Source organism: Cygnus olor, chromosome 32 (assembly GCF_009769625.2).
Source record: "Cygnus olor isolate bCygOlo1 chromosome 32, bCygOlo1.pri.v2, whole genome shotgun sequence".
In the NCBI taxonomy this organism is placed as follows: domain Eukaryota; kingdom Metazoa; phylum Chordata; class Aves; order Anseriformes; family Anatidae; genus Cygnus; species Cygnus olor.
This window is the reverse complement of record NC_054089.1, coordinates 479,981-501,099: the sequence shown is the minus strand read 5'-3', so window position 1 is coordinate 501,099 and position 21,119 is coordinate 479,981. Positions and strand designations below refer to the sequence as shown.

At 42.6% G+C, this 21,119-nt stretch overlaps 1 protein-coding gene across 1 annotated transcript; it reads right to left on the bottom strand.

Moving 5' to 3' along the window:
* Positions 1-6,767: 6,767 nt before the first annotated feature.
* LOC121062560 (butyrophilin subfamily 3 member A2-like) lies at positions 6,768-16,438 on the bottom strand. The gene is made up of 8 exons (XM_040542601.1): positions 16,366-16,438; positions 14,015-14,371; positions 12,925-13,209; positions 11,909-12,007; positions 11,494-11,520; positions 8,156-8,176; positions 7,946-7,972; positions 6,768-7,306 (listed from the first exon to the last, which is right to left on the bottom strand). The coding sequence occupies exons 1-8, from the start codon at positions 16,436-16,438 to the stop codon at positions 6,768-6,770; spliced, it is 1,428 nt and encodes a 475-aa protein (XP_040398535.1).
* Positions 16,439-21,119: the final 4,681 nt, after the last annotated feature.

Here is a 21,119-nt window from a genome sequence, read left to right as displayed (position 1 = left end):
CTCCCCAGCTCCCTCAGCAGCCTCCCCAGCTGGGCTGCCCACAGCCATTGCCCCCATGCACCGTCTGCCGCAGCTGCGCACCCCCAGGGCCCCCCCACTGCCTTTCCCACTGCACCAGCCCTGCAGCAGGACCCCCACGGCCTCAGCCTTTCTCCATGCCTTCCCCCACTCCCTCACCTTTCCTGATGGCAAACCAGCTGCCTGCAGCCAGGAGGACGAGGCCGACGGCCGCCACTGCCAGCGCTGTGCCTGTGGGGAGGGCGTGCGGGAGCCGGGCATGGGGAGCTGTGGGAGAGAGGGTGTGAGGGCAGCGGGGTGTGATGGGGAGGAGGCAGGGAGCAGAAAGTGCCCATGCAGCTGGCACACCTGCATGCTTCTCCTCACCTGGGGAGCTGCGTATATCCTGGGTGGTCTCGCCAGCACCTACACCTTGGAGCATAGAGGGTTTTGCTTACAGGGATCAAGACCTGGCAAGCCCCCAAGCCCATGTCCCCTCTGTTGGTCCATGCTAGGCAGGCACTTTGCAAGCACTGTGTCTCAAACCAGCACCTCTCTGGTCTCCTCCCTGGGGCCATTCCGAGCCCATTTTTTTTTTTCTTTTTTCTGCTGTTCCAGGTAGAGGTCCCTGGATCCCTAAGCATTCCAACACCTCCCTGTCATCACACTACAGCTTCAGAATCCATTTAAGAGCCATAAATATAGCCTCATTCTTCAGAAATAAGTAATTGCCCAGCTAATAACAATAATCCCACTTCCCGTGCCATAGGCACATCAATGTACAGGGCAGACCTTGGAGCATCCCTGGCTTAGCCCAGCATCCATCCACATCCCCAGCCCTTGCTCTCTGTGCATGGGCCCTGCACAGCCCCATGTCTCAGCAGAGGTGGTGCTGCAGGAACAGGGGGACCCTTGAGAGCAGCTCTCTCTCTAGGGGCTGCCTCTGAGGAGAGGGAACACTCCCGTGGGGGAACCACCCCAGAGCCATGCCCTGCCTGCTGCAGCACACAGCTCCAGCCTCAGCACAGCCATGTGGTGGCAAGTGCCTTCGTCCCTTCTGATCCCTTCAGCCCAGGGCCGTGTCTCACCGGGGACATCCAGGATGCGGCCAGCACTGAGGGCAGAGCTTCTTACTCGGTTGCTGTCATCTTTGAGCTGGTACCCACACGTGTACACCCCCTCACTCCCCTGGGTGATGTCTAGAATGATGGTGTAGCTCAGCTTTCCTAGTTGCCCTTTCAGGCTGTGTGCCTCCATCCTGTCCTTGCAGAATACAATTCGTGTAGGGGCTGAATGACCATCAATGGTGCAGCGAAGTGAAACCAATTCTCCCTCTTGAGCGCTGGAGGTGTTCAGGAAGAGGGCTGGAGCTGGGAGGTCACCTGGGGAGACAGTGCAGAGATTCCCTGTGCAGCTTTAGTGACAGTGGAGATGCAAAGTGACCTGATCCCAAATGGTGAAAAGTCTCTTGTCCAGGGCTTCAGACATGGAGAACAAACCCCCTCTCACTTCCCATCTCCACCCCCGACACATCTCCATTCTGCCACCCAACCCCACTCTCACCATCACCTGGGGAGTTGCATATGTCCTGGTTGGTCAAGACAGCACCTGCAGCATGGGGCAGAGAGGGCTTTGCTTAGAGGGGCAGTGACCTGGCTCACCCCCACGTAGCTGCCCACATCCCCACTGCTAGATCCTGGCTGAGCAGTCACCTTCCCACCAGCATGTCTCCATCCAGAAACTACTTCATCTCCACCCTTGGCAACCATTCCAATTTGCTCTGGATGTGTTTTCTGTTTCACTTTAAGTACCATAGCTCCCTAAAGTATCCAGCATTCTGAAAGTCTCACTCTAAGACTCCAGACAACTTTTTAGTGCTGGAGAAATGGGCCCATTACAAGATCCGTGTCATAGCTGGAGGAAGCAATCCTCCTCTTGCTTTCCCCAAAACAACTCTGCCCCGCAGTGCTGCACGTCTGCCCCGCACACGCTGTCCCCATCCTCCCCTGTGCCCAACATGGGCCTGTCCTGCCCCCAGCAGCAGCCCTCCAGCCCTCAGACCCCACGCCCAGCAATGCCCCAACTCACAGAGCGCCAGCAGCAGGACGGCAGGGCCAGAAGGAGACAGCCTTGCCCATGGCGCCTGCCCCAGCATCTTTTGGGGCGCTGCTTTTGGGGAGCACCGTCTGCTTCAGGTGTCTGCTTTGCTCTGAGCTGGGGATGGTGGGACAGAGGCTTGCAGTGCAGCTGGGACCTGTCCTGTGGGCTTTCTGTGGCCGCCTGAGCCTTGCCCACAGCAGAAGCTCTCATCAGCGGGGGCCCAGCCTCAGCCCCTGCTACATCTGCTGCATTTGTTGAGCCCCTGTTGTTATTTCTGTCGTCTCACACACCGCAGCACGTGCGGTTTTTAGCTGTGTCTCAGGAGTAGCATCCTCCTTGCAAAGCCCTCCTGCTCTGTGTCCCAACACTGCTCACTTCTTTGCCGTCTTCTGACCAGGTCACTCCTCTTTTCTTCAATGTCTGCACAAATGATGCTGCCAGGGGATTCCTGCACCAAGTCCAAAGTGATATCAGAGATTTAGGGCATTTATCAAGGCTGCAGGCGATGTTGTACTTCATCCTGGTGGGGAGGGCAAGGGGTGTGAGGAGGTGGAGCACTGGGAGTAGAAGTCAACTATTGGCTGTGGAGCTGTTGTTGGCTGCAGGGTCTGCGGTTCTCTTACCATGGGATAGTTGGGTCTGCAACGGTTGAGATAACAGCAGATTTGTCTTGTAAACTTGTGGAAGACTCCTCTTTGTTCTGTTTGTACAGCAGGTACTTTTTGGGATACTGATGTATTTGTTTTTGACATTGTTTTATATGATCTGTTCCATGGACAATATTTATGGCTCTTAAATGGAGTCCGGAGCCATATTGTGAAGACAGGGAGGTGTTGGAGTGCTATGGGATCCAGGGACCTCTACCTGGAACAGCAATACAACAAAAAGGGGCTTGGAATGGCCCCAGGGAAGAGACCACGTTAGTGCTGTTTGAGACACAGTGGTGGGAAGGTGGCTTGCCTAGCAATTAACCAGCAGCAGAGGCATGGGCAAGGGCATGTGGTTGAACCAGGTCTCGTCCCCCTAAGCAAAACCCTCTGTGCCCGATGGTGCAGGTGCTGGCATGACCACCCAGGACCTCTGCAGATCCCCAGGTGAGTGTGAGCATGGGGATTAGTGGCAAAAGGGAGGGGAGTGTGTGCTGAAGATGGGAGGGGAAAGGAGTTTTGTTCCCTGGTTGTGAACACCCCAAAAGGAATTTCTTTCCTGCGAGTCACACAAAGCATTTTGCAGCTCTGCTGCCCCTCCTGCTTCAAACAGAGGAATCTCTGCTCCGTCTCTCCAGGTGGCCTCCTGGTTCGTGTTCTTGTGTTGAACACCGTCAGGGCCCAGGATGAACAAGTAATTTTGTTTCAGTGCTCCTCCTGAGCTGCACTTAAGGGGTTCCCCTATCTTTACAGTATCACCTCTGCTGCAGACATGGGGCTCTGTGGGGCCCGTGCACAGAGAGCAAGGGCTGGGGACATTGATGGACCCTGGGCTGTGCCACTACTGCTCCAACTGTACCTCTACCCTTTAGAAACCTATGTCTGGGAATTTATATGAGCTGGCTTGTTCATGGGGATGAGGTCTCAGCATGGCTGGCCACTGCACCAACAGCCCATCCCCAGCCTTACACAATGGGGTTTTAGCCATCCCACACCAATGTCTGCAAGGACCTGGAAAGAGCCAAGGTGTCCCCACTGTGCGGCTCCCAGTGCTGGCATCTGGGGCCTTGTGTGCAGTGGGAGACTTTGGGGCAAGTTTGTGCAGGAGAGGAGCCTCTCAGCTGGGAGGCATGAGGCTACATGACTTCATGGAGGGAATAGGGGAAAGGAACATGGGGTGAAAACTCAGCAAAAGCTGCCTGGATGCAGAGCTGGAGGGGAGGTGGGTTTCAGGCTCCTTCCCACAAGGACAGTCCCTCATCTCTCAAACCCCCATCAATGCACTTGTTCCACAACTTCCTTCAGGCCCATGTATGCATGTTTGACATCACAGACCTCCAGGATACTTTTCCTGGAAGAGAAGACACGGCGTTGGGTGCTAGTAGATGCTCCCTCATTCCCATACAGCCTCCAACCCTCCCTGGTGAGTGAATCCCCATTGCGGTGTCAGCTGCAAACTTGCTGAGGGTAACCTCTGCCCCAGCATCCTGAGACAAATGCCAATGTTGAACGGAATTGGACCGCATTTAGATCCCTGGGGTACACCACTAGATAGCTGCATTCAATTCGGCGTTGCACCACTGATCACCCCCCTCGGGGCTGAGCCACTCCACATTGCCCTAGACAAAGTTGCTCAAAGCCCCATCCAAACTGGCCTTAAACACTTCCAGGGATGGGGCATCCACCACTTCTTGGGGCCTACTGTCATTTGAGAAGCTCCAGAGTACCAGAAATAAACACTTAGGTGGGACAGATCTCATGTGGAGGAGACCTATACCCTTCTGGGTTGCATTGTATGGCAGTCTGGGGCTTCTCTAATGTCACTAGAATTTTGCGTGTGGGTGGCTTAGTCAAGTCTGTGATGTCCTTATCATGATCTCAATAGCATTCCAGATTATAAGGTTAGGGTTAGGATTAAAATGTCTTTTTTTTTTTTTCAGCTTTAGGTTAAACCACTCTTACTCAAAAGATTTATTGTTTGCATTGTTCTCCTTTCCCATGGTGTTGTCCAGGTCAACTGTGTGCTGGCGACAAGGAAAGACCCTGGTCATTGCTAGTTGCAACATAATGGCTTTGCACTTGAAACAGAAAAAAAGTATTATATCTGGGCTATGATCAGAGCTATCTGGCACTCTTATGATATCCTTCCTGTGTGTCTTCAGTACGTCCTGTGGGGTGTAGCAGGCTGGGAAGGGTAGCTGAAAGCCTTGGGACAAGTGAAAATCCAAATAATTTCCCTAGGAGACTGCTTCAGAATGCCTTTATTGTCAGCATTTGCACTTGTGTCTGCATTGTGCTCGTCAAGGTTGGGAGTCAAGGCTTATGATCTGGGGGTGTGCACTTGCATTTGTGCTAAACATAAGCAGGCACCTCAAAGGAAGAATAGCCACCCTCAGGGGAAGAACCTTTATTCAAAAAGCAAGTACCACATTTATTGAGGTCTGGGATCTCTAGCAAGACAGGACATTGAATTCCCAATGAGAAGTGTTGGTGATTGCATGACTTCCGCCAGCTGCTTATAGAAAAGGGTCATCTGTCTCTTTATCCTGGGTTCAAGTCTTTTTGGTGAGCACTTTCTGCCTGGTGGAGACCACAGCTGGGTTTGCTGTCTGGTTGGCAGCTGACAGGTGAACAGGTCTCCTGAATGGGGTGGATATTCCACCCTCCCTGCTCACCCTGCCCACCCAAACTGCCTCACCATGCCCTGACTGCCGCACCACAGTCTGTTTGTCCATCCTGTTCACCGCGCTCCTGGTTGCTTGCGCTCCCTGGAGTCTGCCTTTGTACGCCAGAGGGGGGGTGCTGCTGGCTCTGCCCAAGCCTCGTCTGCTGCCCTTGTGAGGGCTGCCGGGTCCTGGTAGCTTCCTTGTCTGCCTTGAGTGGCCTTGAAGCAGAAAAAACCTTGCACACAATGATCCCCCACTCCACTGCAGAACGCATCTGCCCCGGAGCCGATTGCCTTGGTGAGAGGTTTAAAACCATTCCCCCTTATCCTATCATTATCTGCTGAAGCAAAAAGTTTCTCTCCACCTTTTTTACGTGACCCCTTTAAGTACTGAAAGGCTGCAATGAGGTGTCCCCAGAGCCTTCTCTTCTCCAGGCTGAATATCCCCAGCTCTCTCAGACTTTCTTCAGAGATGTGCTCCATCCATCTCATCATCTTCGTGGCCCTCCTCTAACAGGTCCAAATGCTTTTTGGGCTAGGAGCCTCAGACCTGGATGTAGGAATCCAAGTGGGGCCTCACAAGGGCAGAGCAGAGGGGCACAGTCAGCTCCCTCGACCTGCTGGCCACTCCTCTTGATGCAGTCCAGGATTTGGTTGGCTTTCTGAGCTGCAAGCACGCACTGCTGGCTCATGTCAAACTTCTCAAAGCAAGGTATGTTCAATACTCTGCCAAATTTTAGCAGATCTTTGGAAAATATCTATCTTTTAATGATTTATCTTACCATTGATCTTCTAATGCGCTTAACATTTAAAATAAAAGTTTTCAAAAAGGTACCTTTCTCCAAGGAAGATTTATTTATTTTCTTGTTATAAAAAAGGTGAAATTTCACTTGCCTAACTTTACAGATGGCATTGAACTTAAATGCAGAACAGGGAGCACAAGTCATGTTGCCTAGTAATTTAGGTGGTGCTGTTTGAGATGCTTCCAGCTGACAGTTATGACAAAAGTAAAAATTAAAAAAATGATGCAAATCCTTCTAGAGCAAACTGTAGGAAAGGCAGACTATATAGCACCACCTAAATTGCTACTCTCTTTAATCAACTGAATCTGTTGCTGTACTCATAAGACTTTCATGTCCTGTAAAGGGAGCTCAAATAGCTACCCAGAGTTTTCTGAATATGATCCCAATCTTGTTTATACTACCCATTTCTTTTTTCCTTTCTTGATTTTTTTTCCTGTTTTAAACACAATTTTCTTCTCTTTTAATTTTACATTACTGAAATATTAGTTCTTAAATTTTCCCTTATACCTTCAACTGAACTGTCTTTCCCTAATCCATTAAATCTGAGAGTCCAATTTATAGAGCCTTTAATGGAACAGGAATTTTTTGCTGATGGCAAACAGGTTTGACTGTCCCTTCGTCTTTGGACAGAAATGGGTAAAACATTTCTGCATGTTCCTTTCCAAGGCTTATAGGGATTTTCACTATGACATTCGTCTGCTCTGCTTCATAAAATTTGACTTGTGCTTCCTCCAAGTCCAGAAGCACACCAATCACAGTGCAACCCATATTCTTCATCTCAATCTTGCTGTTTTCCTTGCTAGAGAATAACTCTCCCTCAGATCTGTGCAGAGCCCAGAAGTCCTCACCAGCATTTGTCCCTTCCTCCTCTTGCCTCTCTTTCTCCCTCACGACCCCCAGCACCCAGTCCTGCTGCTGGCCCACCTCCACCTCCCAGTAGTGTTTCCCAGCAGTAAACCCTTCCTTCCCCACCAGGACAGGGACTGTGGAGGGACTGTTCAGGCCAGCAGGCTCAGATGAGGTGTCCTCAACTTTTGGAGCCCCCGGCACTGGGAGCTCTAGGACTCGGCAGTCAGGATTCACAGTAATGAAAACTGGAGGAGAAAACAAGAAGAATCCAATAAGCAGAGTGACTCAAGGACCTGTCTCTGTAGGGGACTATGGGTTGAAGCCTTTGAGGGTCTGAGCAGTCCTGGTGTGATTCAACAAAGAATTGAAACATTCCCCCAAACAGGGCATGCAACAGTCACTGAGGAACCAACAGGCACCTTTCAAGCTCTCATAGCCATGTACTCTCTCGGGGTGTAAATCCAGTCAACTCTCTCTCTCTTCACTCACTTCACAATAAATTTCTTGCTTTCTCTTTTCCATGTGGCCATCCATCCTCTCTGGAATGATGTCCACATGCAGCCTTTTACATCAACACTTTTCAGCAACTCCTTTTCTCAGTCTTCCCAACTGTCCCATCCTACCCTCATTTCCTTTTATCCCACACAGGTGACAGCATATCACAGTGTTGGATAAACACTCCTCTTTTGATGCAGCCCAGGATACATTTTGCCTTCTGGGCTGCAAGTGTGCACTGCTGGCTCATGCTGAGCCTTTAGTCCAGCAGAATCCCGAAGTCCTTCTCCAAAAGGCTGCTCTCAATGAGTTCTTCTCCCAGCCTGTACTCCTGTTTGGGTTTGCCCTGACCCATGTGCAGCTCACACCCTTTTTTTCTGTCAGCTTACCTGCATGGCTCCGGGCTTCCCAGAAGTCTGCAGAAAGGAAAGAGACAATAGCACTTTATGATTCTGTAGGGCAGTTAGATACTTTTCAGCCTGTATTATTTCTGCCTTATGCTTATATTGTTATCACTGTGATACTGTCCCAGGGTTGACTTTATTCTACCTAAAGCAGCAGTATATATTGCAATAAAATAAAAATTTTAAACCACTTACCCAAGTCATCTTTTAGTCGATCTGAAAGGAAAAGATGTTCTAGTTATTGACACTAATTTTGTGACGGTTTTCTCTCTTCTGGTTCAGTTTTTCAATGTTAGACATACCCACAGCATAGAAGACAAGCTACAGCACAAGTCAATATTAATCCTATTTTGCATTTCTGCAGTTTGAATTTTTGGGACTTGGTTGCAAGGTGAAGGACAGAAACTGGGCCTCTACAGTCTCAATTTTCTTGCATTTAGCAAGCATTTTAGAGAATATTAAGTCAGCCCCTGGGGTTGCATGGAGGAAATTAATTCCTTCTTTGCTGTCAATTCCATGATTTGGGTAGACATGATTTGTAGTGAAACAACTCACAAAATGTTATGGGTGTCTGTAAATTTATTGTAACTTTAGGTATAAAAGCTTCTGGCAAGGAGGATTATTCACATTTCAGGTAGGTTTTACAGCATGCCTTGTTACATCTGCTTGGAGGGGGAAATATAACTGCACTGTGATGAGATATTGGCATTCCCCTCACCCCCAGGGATGACATAGTCAGACCGATCTGAACACTTTCTTTATTTTTTGTAAGGTTCACAAGAATATAATATTTATACAAGATGTTTTCTTACCGAGTTGCTTTATGTTCTCAGAGGTTGCTGCAAAAGAATAGCTTTAATAAGTGAAATGAAATCGCAAGGAGATTTCTCACTCTCCAAGTATCTTGGTGGAGGGTCAGTAAGCAATGCAGAAAAAAAAAGGGGGAAAAAAAAGGAAAAAATGTAAACAGCATTTTCCTTAGAACTTATTTGATAGGTAGTTAAACTTTCAAGTCAGTGTTTCTCTGGAGACCAATGCATTCATTTTGTCTTTGTGATGCTAGTTACAGCTGTTTTAATGATTTGACCAGAAAGTGAGAAAGAACAAGAGCTGTAAGAGCTGTTCAAGAAATCCCAGTAGAGCCAGTAAGACTCCAGGCAAAAAGATTACACAGAGGCAGAAAAACATCACAAGACTCTTATAAATAAAACCATGCTCTATAGTATTTTTAGCAGTGGCTAAAAATGAAATAGAATAACCATTTAACTAGAAATAAGCTGTCATGTTTTCTAATTAAGTAGTTTATTTTCATTCTCATGTATATATCCACTTGTAAGTTTTGATAAAAAATTGTCTTAATTGCCGTGTTTTATTTACCTCCTTTGAATGTGTTCTTCTGTGCCTCTAAGTTGACCAATGGGGGTAAAAAGAACAAAAACAGAAACAAAACCATTACTGGGCTGGACAGTTGGTTTAATTTAGAAGTTAAAAATTATCAGAGAAGCTTTAAAATTTTGTCATTGCACTCAATTACTAATTTCAACATGTTCATGGGAAATGGATCTTATGGATTCTTTGAATCTTTGAATTTATAATCTAACATGAAATCAAGCCACAATAACTTTTCTTAAAGGGAACAGAAACAACCAGAAATAATTAATATCAAAATATTGTACATCTAATTTGCTTTATTGGGGATTTAAGTAGCATGCATACTAGAAGTACTAAAAGGAACATGACAACCAGGTTCTTACCTAATTGTCCCTCCAAATTGCTTTTTTCTGAAAGAAATTATATATGATCATTTCTGTGTCTATTCCAGTATCATATTTTAAAAGTGAAATTAATTTTTTTTCTTGAATACTTTTTCTTCCATAACATTTTAACATAGGAACAGTTATAATCAACCTAATCTATTTAGTGAAGTAAAGAAGGTTAAGTTGCATGGACAATCATGAAGTCAAATGAAAACTAGGTAACTTAACACACAAATTCTGAGGAGACATCACAGCCAGTTAAAAAGATGAAATTATGTTCCTCTGGCCTCTTTTAGGTGTCTACCAGATGAATGTCTCAATCTCGTCTAGCTACTTTACACGTCCATTACAGTCCAAGTAGGAAATCCACACACCCTCTCTCCCCATCAAATCTCCCCAGCAATAGCTTTCTCAGGCGGTTTGAATCTGATTTCTCTCCAAATGTTCCTGTTTCTTGTACCTGATCCCAAAGAGAACAAAGGAAGACACAGAGACTTCTATTATTTTAGAGGCTTCAGTAAATTGAATCTTACTAGTAAGTTGAAAGGCCAAAATGAGAAAACTGAGATCCTCTAGAATATGTCTGGGGCCTTCTTGATTTGTGTTATCATTCTTTGGTTTAGACAAGAAATATGTGCTGATAACATGGACATTTGCAGAAATTGCAACAGGAATTGTTACTTGTTTATTCAGGCTAGACTGTCTGGACTAGAAGAACTGATTTAAATCCATGGGATGCAATTTAGTAGTAAACAGTTCAAGGTTTATTATATAGAAAACTAACAAGCAAAGAGACACAACAACAAAATCTCTCGCAATTTTGGGAATTATAAGCAGATTAAACCAGATATGAAAAATTGGATCATAAACATCTTATAGAACAATGGCATTTTCATTGCATTTACAGAATAAAGAAGGTTATACCTTGAGTTATTTATGCAATCATACTAGTCCACAGTGTATCAGTCCCTTCACCATCTTTCAGGAATTAAAGTATTACCCTGAGTGATTAATTCTGCTTCAAGCTACCTATGGAGGGGTCAATAACATCTAATTATAAGGGACAATCCATTATGTAGATAGGGAATACTACTTCTGAGATTCACATCTAGAAATATCAAAATACCCTAGAACAGTGTATGTGATTTTATGTTTCCAAGATGTCCTGATAGTTTTCAAGGGGTATTTACCTGTTTTAAGTTCGTTCGTCCTTGTTTCTGAGAATAAAACAACACACACACACACACACACACAAACATTAATTATTGAATTAAACATTCATTATCTCAAAACAATAGAAAATTAATGATATCAGTCAAAAGTCTGAAATGCTATTTGGAAGTTGAACCCATGGGTACCGTAGAACAACTAATATATTTTAACATAGGTGTATTTCATTACCGGAAAACTTTAGAAATGCCCAAAGAAAAATGAGCTACTGGAATGGGAACAATGTCATGCACTTACAGAGGAAGCTCTGCTATTACCTCATTGTGTTAGAGACAAGGACAACTCCCACATACAAGTAGGCAGGCATTTCAATAAAAAGTCTTTATATTGGATTCATTAGATCTGTGTGTAAGTGGAGGAAGCAAAACTCCCTGATAAAGTATCAGTGGCAGTACTCAAAGCTGATCAGTGTCCAAAAACCCCACTTCATCTTGGCACATTCCAAAACTGGAGTACCTCAATACTGATCACGACCACATTATTATCATACCATTTTCTTCTAAAAAAGATTTGTGGGGCTTTATATTTAATTTCCTCATTACTCACCTGCTTTTTGTCTTCTTGTAGTATTAACTGGAAAAACAAGAAAAAAAATTATTTTTTCCCCAAGACAATGAGTCTATTGAAAATATCATAGCATACTTCCAAAAAGAGTTTTCTTTCAAAAATCCACTACTCTAAAAGCAAAAATCATATACTGTGCCTGTAAATATTTGTAATCACACAAAATTGTGTCTCATAGTAGTTACCTCCCTCTTAAGGATGTTCTGTGCATTCACACAGATGCAGACCCCAAACATATTCAACTTTTAACTATATGTGTCTTTTTTTTTCCTCTGTCCCTCTCAATTCCCATATATTTCTTTCTGAATGTGATGTTAAAACGTTAAGTTTTTATTAACTGTGTTTTACATTGTAGATTAAAACTTCTGCATCAGCTGTTGTAGGTGGATATACTTACCCTTCAGTTTAGCACCCACAGCAGCAATAACAGCAATACTGAAACATAAAATTACGATGAAGGCAGTCATCCAAGGTGAAGTGGATGGAAAGAAGACATCTGTAAAGCATAGAAGGTGTTACATTCAATTAATGATTGTGAAACAGCTAAGACAGGTCCAATGGTCAAAGATATGTGTCTACTGCCAATGTATTTGCTGTAATGTATCTTTTATTAGCTCTTCCTGTCACTCATGAAGGTTAAAGATCTCCCCTCAATTCCAAAACATCCATATACTGCTTTGCCAGCTATTCTAGGCTATCAGAGTCAATATTAATGTCCATGTGAAGGCAGTCAAACTATGATCCTACAGTGCATATGCCATATTCATTCAGACTCAGACTGCCATGGATAGAGGCATGTTGGAGAAGTCACCTCTTCATAAGAACAATGTGTTGAGCAGCCCATCTAGGTGCAGTATTTTAACTATAGAATAGATGAGTTTTTCAGCAAAGAAGAGCCATCTGTAATGGTATTTCAGGTGGGAAAAAAGCTAAAGATTCCTCTCCTCTTTCCTTTTGAAATAAAATTGCCTACTTTGCAGATGAGGAATCCAAACTGGATAGAGGCACATGCTGAAGCTCAGAGTAATCATGGAGGTGTCAGGGAGACAAAAGGTGATGGGAGAAGACATTCAGTATTTCCTATCAATATGAACCAGCTGTCTCAAGTCACTGTGCTGGTTATCCTGGCAGCATTGTAGGAGCGTTGCTTTCCCCATTAGTGCTTCAAAATATTTCCCTCTCAAAATTTTCACAGTGACAGCTTGGGTGTCTGCTAATGACTGCATTAGTATTTATAGCTATGATGCATCTTGAATATAACGAGTAATCTAAAGCATAAAGATAGACTTCTTACTATGTTATCCACCTAAGTACTTGTCATTTATGTCTGGGCTGGATGTCCAAGATCTCTCCAGGGTCAATGGAGAGACAACAGACAGGTCCTCACAGAAATTGACCCTTGTGGTCACTCACCTGATAGCAGGACTCGGGATTCACATGCAGTGTTGAGTAGGTTATTGACTATTCTGCAGGAGACTTCTTTGTCAGATCCTGGTTCTAGGTTCATGGAAGTTACAACATCAAAAATGCCTGAAGAAGTCTTTGTTCTTTGGGTGATCACTTTCTCTTTCCGCGTCTGTCCTTTACTGTCCAGCCAAACTACCTCGGGCTCTGGAAACCATCCCTGTGATTTGCAAGTGAGGCCAATGCCCTGACCGACGTGACCATCCAGGAAGATGGAAGTCTCATCACCTTTAGCTATAGAACAGCAAACAAGAAAACTGAAACAAACAGGAAATTAAATGTTCGCTGACCAAACAGTGCATAATGGGAAGATCTTGTCTAGTGTGTGAATTCAACAGATTTGGAATTTTAGTTCTCATTAATTTGCTGGTAAATAGCTCTTCCTGTGTTACATTAGAATGGGACCCTTTTGCAACATGTCTTTTACAGTCCTGATAAAGACAGATCTTTGGACTGATTTTTGATATTTCCATGAACAACTTGAAATAAGGAAATAGGGAAATAAGGAAGGGAGGAAGGAAGGAAGGAAGGTAGGAAGGAAGGAAGGAAGGAAGAAGGAAAGAAAGAAAGAGAAAGAGAAAGAAAGAAAGAAAGAAAATGAAAGAAAGAAAGAAAGAAAGTAAGAAAGAGAGAAGCATAATATCACTGGCTGGAAATTTGTTGCTAAGACATAGTTGGATGACGTCATCAACAGATAAAGACTGGAGTACTGGAGAAAAAAAAGAGATGAGAGAAAATGAGGGCTAGAGCAAGAGAAAAGGGTTGTAGTAACAAATGCAGTCACAGTCAGGCTTCAGTTACTTCACCTCTGCAAAAAACAGGCTTGCTTTATTGCAAGATTCATCTCTGCTACCTTTAACATTTTAAAGCTGAGGTGTAAGACATTAAAACAATTTATGTTACTATTCAAATTCTGCTGGCAAAAAAGCTAGGCTAAGGGTAGATGAAATGAATCCAACCTGTTCATACTCCACAGTCCTTAGTGACGTTATAAAACTGGACCGAGGAAGAAGTAGCAAACATCTGACACTCCACTCACCTGCCACATTCAGATCAACCACCACTTCATCATACCAATTCTCCAGAAAGATACTGCAGGTGTATTTCCCTTCATCAGAGAGCATGACATTTTTCAGGTGAAGAGACACATTACCCTTATTAAATTCAGTCTGAAAGAAATTTGTCCTGCCCTGGTATGCCTTATCCTCACTAATTGGATTTTGTTTGTTTTTTCCATCATAGGTGGTCACATCAATTCTCTGGGATTTTCCAGTAAATATCCACTGAACAAAAAGTCTCTCGGGGGTTGTCTTAGCTTCCAGCTGACAGGGCAAGGTGACGCCTTTCCCAATGACTCCAATAACAGGATTGTCAGGAGGTATAATTTTAAACTGGCCTGCAAGAAGACATAGATGTAAATATTGAGTGTCACAGATGTTCTCATTAGCACTTCCAATAGGAAACTGTAATATCAGATTTGTGAATGTAATAAAAAGGAACTATTCTATACAGTTCATCAGAAAATGCTGTCAATCAGGATGTTATCTCAAGAGCAAGTTCCATAATCTCACACTATAAAATCAGGGACTAGTGAAACCAAACAAATGAAGTGGAAGACATCCCACAGCAGTAATCAGATCACATCTCTGTAGGTCCACATGATCATATAAAAGCACTTTTTTTTGTGTGATTTTTCATCCTCTGCCATCCTTCACCACTACCACTTATCTGCTCAGAGCGTAGTATAACCTGAGGGAGGTGTTGTTGGAAATACTGAGCTCAGTTTGTAAGCAAATTCAGAGGTAGAAAAGGCATGTCTACCATGCAGAAAGATAAGATCATTTTGTGAAGCTGGAATTCAAAAGGTGAGAGTCTGCCATTTACCTAACATCAGATGTCCATAATATTTTCACTAGGACAACTGTGTTTAGTGATGAAACACACCACAGTAAGTACATTTCATTTCATATATAGTCTACTTGTTGAAATATGGTCATTTATGAAAAAAAAAATGAATCTTGATGTTAAACTGCAAAATTACCATTGGCCCTTTACAGAGTTTACTTTCCTATTCAACCACTCTAAAATAGGCAGTTCTTGGCTTTCTCAGCTTGATAAAGTGACAGGGCCAGCTGAGCTGAAAACAAAAACAAAAACAAAAAACACAACAACTCCAAAACAGAGAATGGAAAGTACCTTATAAACAGGTATGTAAGGCCAGTAAATCTAATTTTAATCCTATATTGAAGTTTTAAGTGAGTCTTTAATATTGCTTAGACATTGTATAAGGTGCATGAATGGAGTATATTACGATTTCATATAATGCTACTCTGGTTTCAGCTTCAGAAAATGAGTGGAGGGAATGGTGTGTGTCTATATAAAAAGTATAGCTACAAATGTATTGAAAAATAAAATACTCATTGACAAAAAACATACACAAGTCTGTAATTATTTCTTTTCTTTTTCCTTTCCTTTCCTTTCCTTTCCTTTCCTTTCCTTTCCTTTCCTTTCCTTTTCTTTTCTTTTCTTTTCTTTTCTTTTCTTTTCTTTTCTTTTCTTTTCTTTTCTTTTCTTTTCTTTTCTTTTCTTTTCTTTTCTTTTCTTTTCTTTTCTTTTCTTTTCCTTTCCTATTCTTTCTCTTTCCTTTCTTCTTTCCTTTCCTTTTCCTTCCTTTCCTTTCCTTTTTCCTTTCCTTTCCTTTTCCTTTCCTTTCCTTTCCTTTCCTTTCCTTTCCTTCCTTTCCTTCCTTCTCTTCCTTTCTTTCCTTTCTTTCTCTTTCTCTTTCTCTTCCTTCTCTTCTCTTCTCTTCTCTTCTCTCTTCTCTTATCTTCTTTCTCTTCTCTTCTCTCTCTTCTATTTCTTTCTCTTTCTCTCTTCTCTTCTCTTCTTCTCTTCTCTTCTCTTCTCTTCTCTTCTTTTCTCTTGCTTTCTCTTCTTTCTCTCTTTCTCTTCTCTTTCTCTCCCTCTCTCCTCTCCTCTCCTCTCTCTCCTCTCCTCTCTCTCCTCCTTCCTCTCTCTCCTCTCTCTCCTCTCCTCTCCATCCCCATCTCTCCTCTCCTCTCCTCTCCTATCCTATCCTCTCCTCTCCTCTCTTATCCTCTGCTCTTCTCTTCTCTTCTCTTCTCCTCTTCTCTTCTCTTCTCTTCTCTTCTCCTCTTCTCTTCTCTTTTCTCCTCTTTTCTTCTCCTCTTCTCTACCCTTCTCTTCTCTTCTCTTCTCTTCTCTTCTCTTCTCTTCCCTTCTCTTCTCTTCTCTTCCCTTCTCTTCTCTTCTCTTCCCTTCTCTTCTCTTCCCTTCTCTTCTCTTCTTCTCTTCTCCTCTCCTTTAACTGTTCTGGAAATTATTATCTTTTCAAAATCAAATTCGGATTAGAACAGAACACAGACTTACCTGTGACCAAATGAGCTATCTGTAGGAAAATAATGATGTGAAGAGTCATTGCATACTGAAATCTGGAACCCATCGTTTGGAAGGCATCAATAAGCAACACTTGCGGGGCAAATCTTACCAGATTCCTGTAATATTTTCAAACACAGAATGGAAAATTAGAAGACCGACACAAGAACCAGTGCCATATGTTTACATATATATGTATATTTATGTTACTGTGTATGGAGTGACACAAGGACAAATCCTTAAAGGTGTTTAGGATGAATTCCAACTTGAACGAAACTAAGACAGTGAATGAATAAGCTGTTTTAAATGGAAAATGATCAATTAATTTATGTTTCCAAGACTTTTACTTGCTAGCAGAGAAAGAGTGATATTTCTGAGACTTAGGAGGACATTATATTGGATCTTAAGTGCATTTCACAGGCCTGACCTCCAAGGGTCCCTTAGACACTATGTGTTCAGGAAACCTCTAGTCTGGATGCCAATATATTTTCTAGATGATGAGAGACTAAATATAAACCCAACAAGATGTATCTAACTTCAGGCAAGTGACACCATGAGGCAGGCAGAAGTCATGAAAAAAGCAGCTTCATTTCTAAGTCCCACTAAAAGACACCTGTTCTGCACTGAAATTCCATATATTGTTTCTCCACTTGATCCTGCTTGGTGAAAACTTCTGTTGTTGTTAATTTCCTGATGGAGGAAGGAGCTAGGGTTTCTAGAAATAATGTTTAAAAATGACAGAAGACAACAACAACAACAAAATCATGTTTTTTTTTTTTTCTTTTGTGAATAAAATAATTATTTCTAACTTTAGCAGACATGTGTGCCATTTGAAATCAAGAATTGCAAGCATTCAGCTTGGGAAATTCCTAATGAATTAGCTTTTAAATCATTATTCCAGGCCCATACATTCAGTAAAAGTAGCTATGAGTAGAACTGACCTCCTTTCTATGAGCTAACTAACTATATACACATCCTTGGATAGAAATATATAGGTAAGACAAAGTGACCAATTGGGTTACTGTGAAGAAAGTCAGAGATGATACACTGACACGCAAATCTAGGAATCTCACCCACTGTTTATATATACATATATAATATAAAATGTAAGTACCTTCCTCTGATCAGAGCTTTCCCTATGAGCTCTAAAAATAATTTAGTCCAGCCAAGACTACTCATAGCACAGCCTCACATAACTATGCATGGGAAGGGACTGGTTTCTTTAGAGCCTAAAAGCATTACTGTCCATATGCAAGGACTGCAGAATATACACAGTGCTCACTTCTTTGTGAAAGCTAACCCATGTGCATTTTTTCTTTCCTAACATTAGAAAAACATGAAGCAGTAAAGAGTTTAAAAGGAAGCTAGGAATTGAAACCGCCGAATGTTACGCCCATGGTTGTAGTCTGCACTCACTCATTGCTATTTCTGTTGAACTACCAACTGTTTGCTGGAATGCAAAGTTAGCTTTACTGAGATCTAGACTGAAGGAAGGAAGAATAAAAATATTAAAAGCTGCAGCTAAACTACTGAGCTTTTTGTGTCTTACTTTTATTTATTTCTGATTTACACTGCTCCAAATAAAGCTAAAGGCTCATACATCAGCTTTTATTAAAAAAAGAAAGAAAGAAAGAAAGAAAGAGAGAGAGAGAGAGAAAGAAGGAAAAAAGAAAAAAAAAGAAAAAGAAAAAAAAGAAAAAGATAAAAGAAGGAAGGAGAAAGAAAAAAAAGGAAAAAAGAAGGAAGGAGAAAGAGAAAATTGTTCACTGATTTGTACCAGTATCTGGAAAAATTAGCAAAGATTTATTGCTTATACATATATGAATATACAAATCTGTATCTTCTGTATTGATTATTTACAGAATAAATTTATACCTCAGTTGTATTTCATTAACAAAGATGATCTATGTTGTCGTATGTATAATAAATCATATTTTTATATACCTACTAGACAAGTAGGTATAACAAGTCTCTATTTCTGACACAAAAAGAGCAATTTTGCTTTCATAAATGGAAATATGTTTCCAAATCAGTGAGTTACAGCCCTCAGCCCAACCCCCAACCACCACAAGAGTTTTGGAAAACTTTCTCTTTCGAGCAACCTAGCAAATAAAAAGTAGCATTTCAGCAACAAATCTCTTTAATAAAGGTTGCTAGTAGATAGCATCTGATGAAAACCATAATCATGGATTAGATTTATGCATTATAAACTCTTAAGAAAGCAGATTATTTTAATCTTCATATTATAGAAGGACCTTAAACAATCTTTAACAAATTCTTTAAAATGTCACCCACAAAAGACAATAATATATTCCCATTGATCCAGGCAAGAAAGGAGCCATCTTAAATCCAGACCAAAATCATTCCCTGGAGACTGTAAATAGCAAAAGACTGTCTCAATATTCATACAAAACATTCCAAAAACTTAATAGTGCACAGTTCTGTTTCAGCCAGAATTTAATTCCTTACCTGAATAAGAACATTCAAAGTATCCATTTTAAATTCAGCATGTGTTACAGAAGTAAGGAATCTTTGCGGTTGACTTGTATTGCCTGAGCATATGTACTTTTGTTTTCCATATCTATAGAGGGTGTAGACTTTAGTAACTTGCTCACTCAAGCTAACAGCTATTAAAGACTGAACTTTCACCACTAGCAACTTATTACCTTTGGGTCCGACAATCTATGGTAAGAGATATCTAAAGGTGGAATTTGCCCACACACCTAGATCCAAAGTGCAACTTTCAAACACCGGTGTACCTGTTCAGTGCAACTCATGTTCTTGTATGACTTCCTGACAATTGCTGCAATTAAACTGAGAAAACAGCATGAACAGAAGAGGAGAAAACAGAATAAGGGATGTTGCTTGAGTCCATTACCCATGAGGACGATTTGAAATTAGAAGCATGAATATACTGCTCAAAGACCATGTAGGAAATCGAAGTAATTTAGAAATGTTAAACCTTATGATTCAATTATACCAGCTTTCTTTATGTATTAGAGAGAGGGAAAGTTAAGATCTGTAGAGAGCAGGGAAATATCTTGATTTACAAGAATCATATCCTAGACAGAGAAAAAATTAATGAACTCCTAAACAGAGCTTAATTCCCCTTCACTTACAGGTGGAATGTATTCTTTGTGTCACTGACATGAGATTGCACTAAGATTTAAAACACTATTGTTACTGTTGCTGTTTTGTTTGTTTTTGTGTTTATTTGTTTTGTGGCCCCTAGGAAGGGTCAGTCATTTTGTAGAGCTACTATTCAAGACGCAGAGTTGCCAGTCAAGGAAGGTTCAACTTTCTGGACGGTAGAGGGAGCATAATCATTCAGCTGAGACCTGAAAACTTTGACCAGCAGGTCCTTGCTTAGCCTCTCTCCTTGCCTGCCCTCCTTGCCTGCCCTCCTTGCCTGCTTTTTTACACATTGGATCAGGTTGCCCAGGGCCTCATGCAACCTGGTCTTGAACACCTCCAGGGATGGGGCATACGCAAATTCTCTTGGCAACCTGTTCCAGTGCCCCACTACCCTTACAGTGAAGAATTTCCTTCTAATGTCTAATCTAAATCTACCAACTTTTATTTTAAGACAATTTCTTCTTACCCTATCATAATCTACCTGAGTAAAGAGTCCTTCTCTATCCTTTTTATAAGATCCCTTAAGTATTGAAAGGCCACAATGAGGTCTCCCTGGAGCCTTATCTTCTCCAGGCTGAACATCCCCAGCTCTCTCAGCCTTTCTTCTTATGAGAGGTGCTCCAGCCTTCTGATCATCTTTGTGGCCCTCCTCTGGACTCTCTCTAACAGGTCCACATCTTTCTTGTGCTGGGGGCCCCAAACCCAGATGCAGTACTCCAGGTGGAGCCAATCCTTCAGGAGTGGACTGCTCCAACACAGGTCCCCTGCAAGCAGTAGTTAATGCCAGAACCCCTGATCCACCATGGGCTCCAATCCATGGGCTGCAGGTGCTGCCTGGGCTCTGCTCCTGTGGGGGCTCTCCATGGGCCACAGCCTCCTCCAGGCCACATCCACCTGCTCCACTGGGGGCTCCTCTACGGGCTGTAGTGTGGAGATCTGCACTGCTGTGGGACCCATGGGTGCAGGGGGACAGCCTGCTCCACCAGGCACCTCTCCATGGGCTGCAGAGAAAATTCTGCTCTGCCTCTGGAGCACCTCCTGCCGTCTTTCTTCACTGACCTTGGTGTCTGCAGGGTTTTTTCTTTCACACGTTTTCTCATTCCTCTCCCATTTGCTGTGGCACAGCAGTTATTTCCCTTTCTTAAATATGCTATCACGGAGACAAAACCAGTGTTAAGTCCTTGGCTTGGCTCTGGGCCTTTTGGAGTCATTAAGAACTGTATCTTCTCTAACATCGGGGAGCTTCTGGAGTATTGTTGCAGATGCCATTTGCTACCAAGGTATTGCCACATAAGCCAAATATACCTGGTCTTTATGGTCATCCTGGGCTCCATCATTCAGGAGGTTCATTTTCAAGCAAGTTCCTTTGTGGTTTCTCCAGCTTTGCCTCTGGAAAGATGTTTTTAAGCGTCACTTATGTTTCTTCAAAAGTCTCCCTTCCTAAGTGACTGTAGGATTTAATACAAATGCAGTGGTGTTTCATGCTCTGGTATAAAGATAAAAAATATGTTTTTCTTTAATTATCTTGGAGAGTGCTTGAAAGTGGGTCCAGTAGTATAGGGTAAAATCCAGCCTGAGTGAAGATGATATTCCTGCACCTTCTATAAAATGTG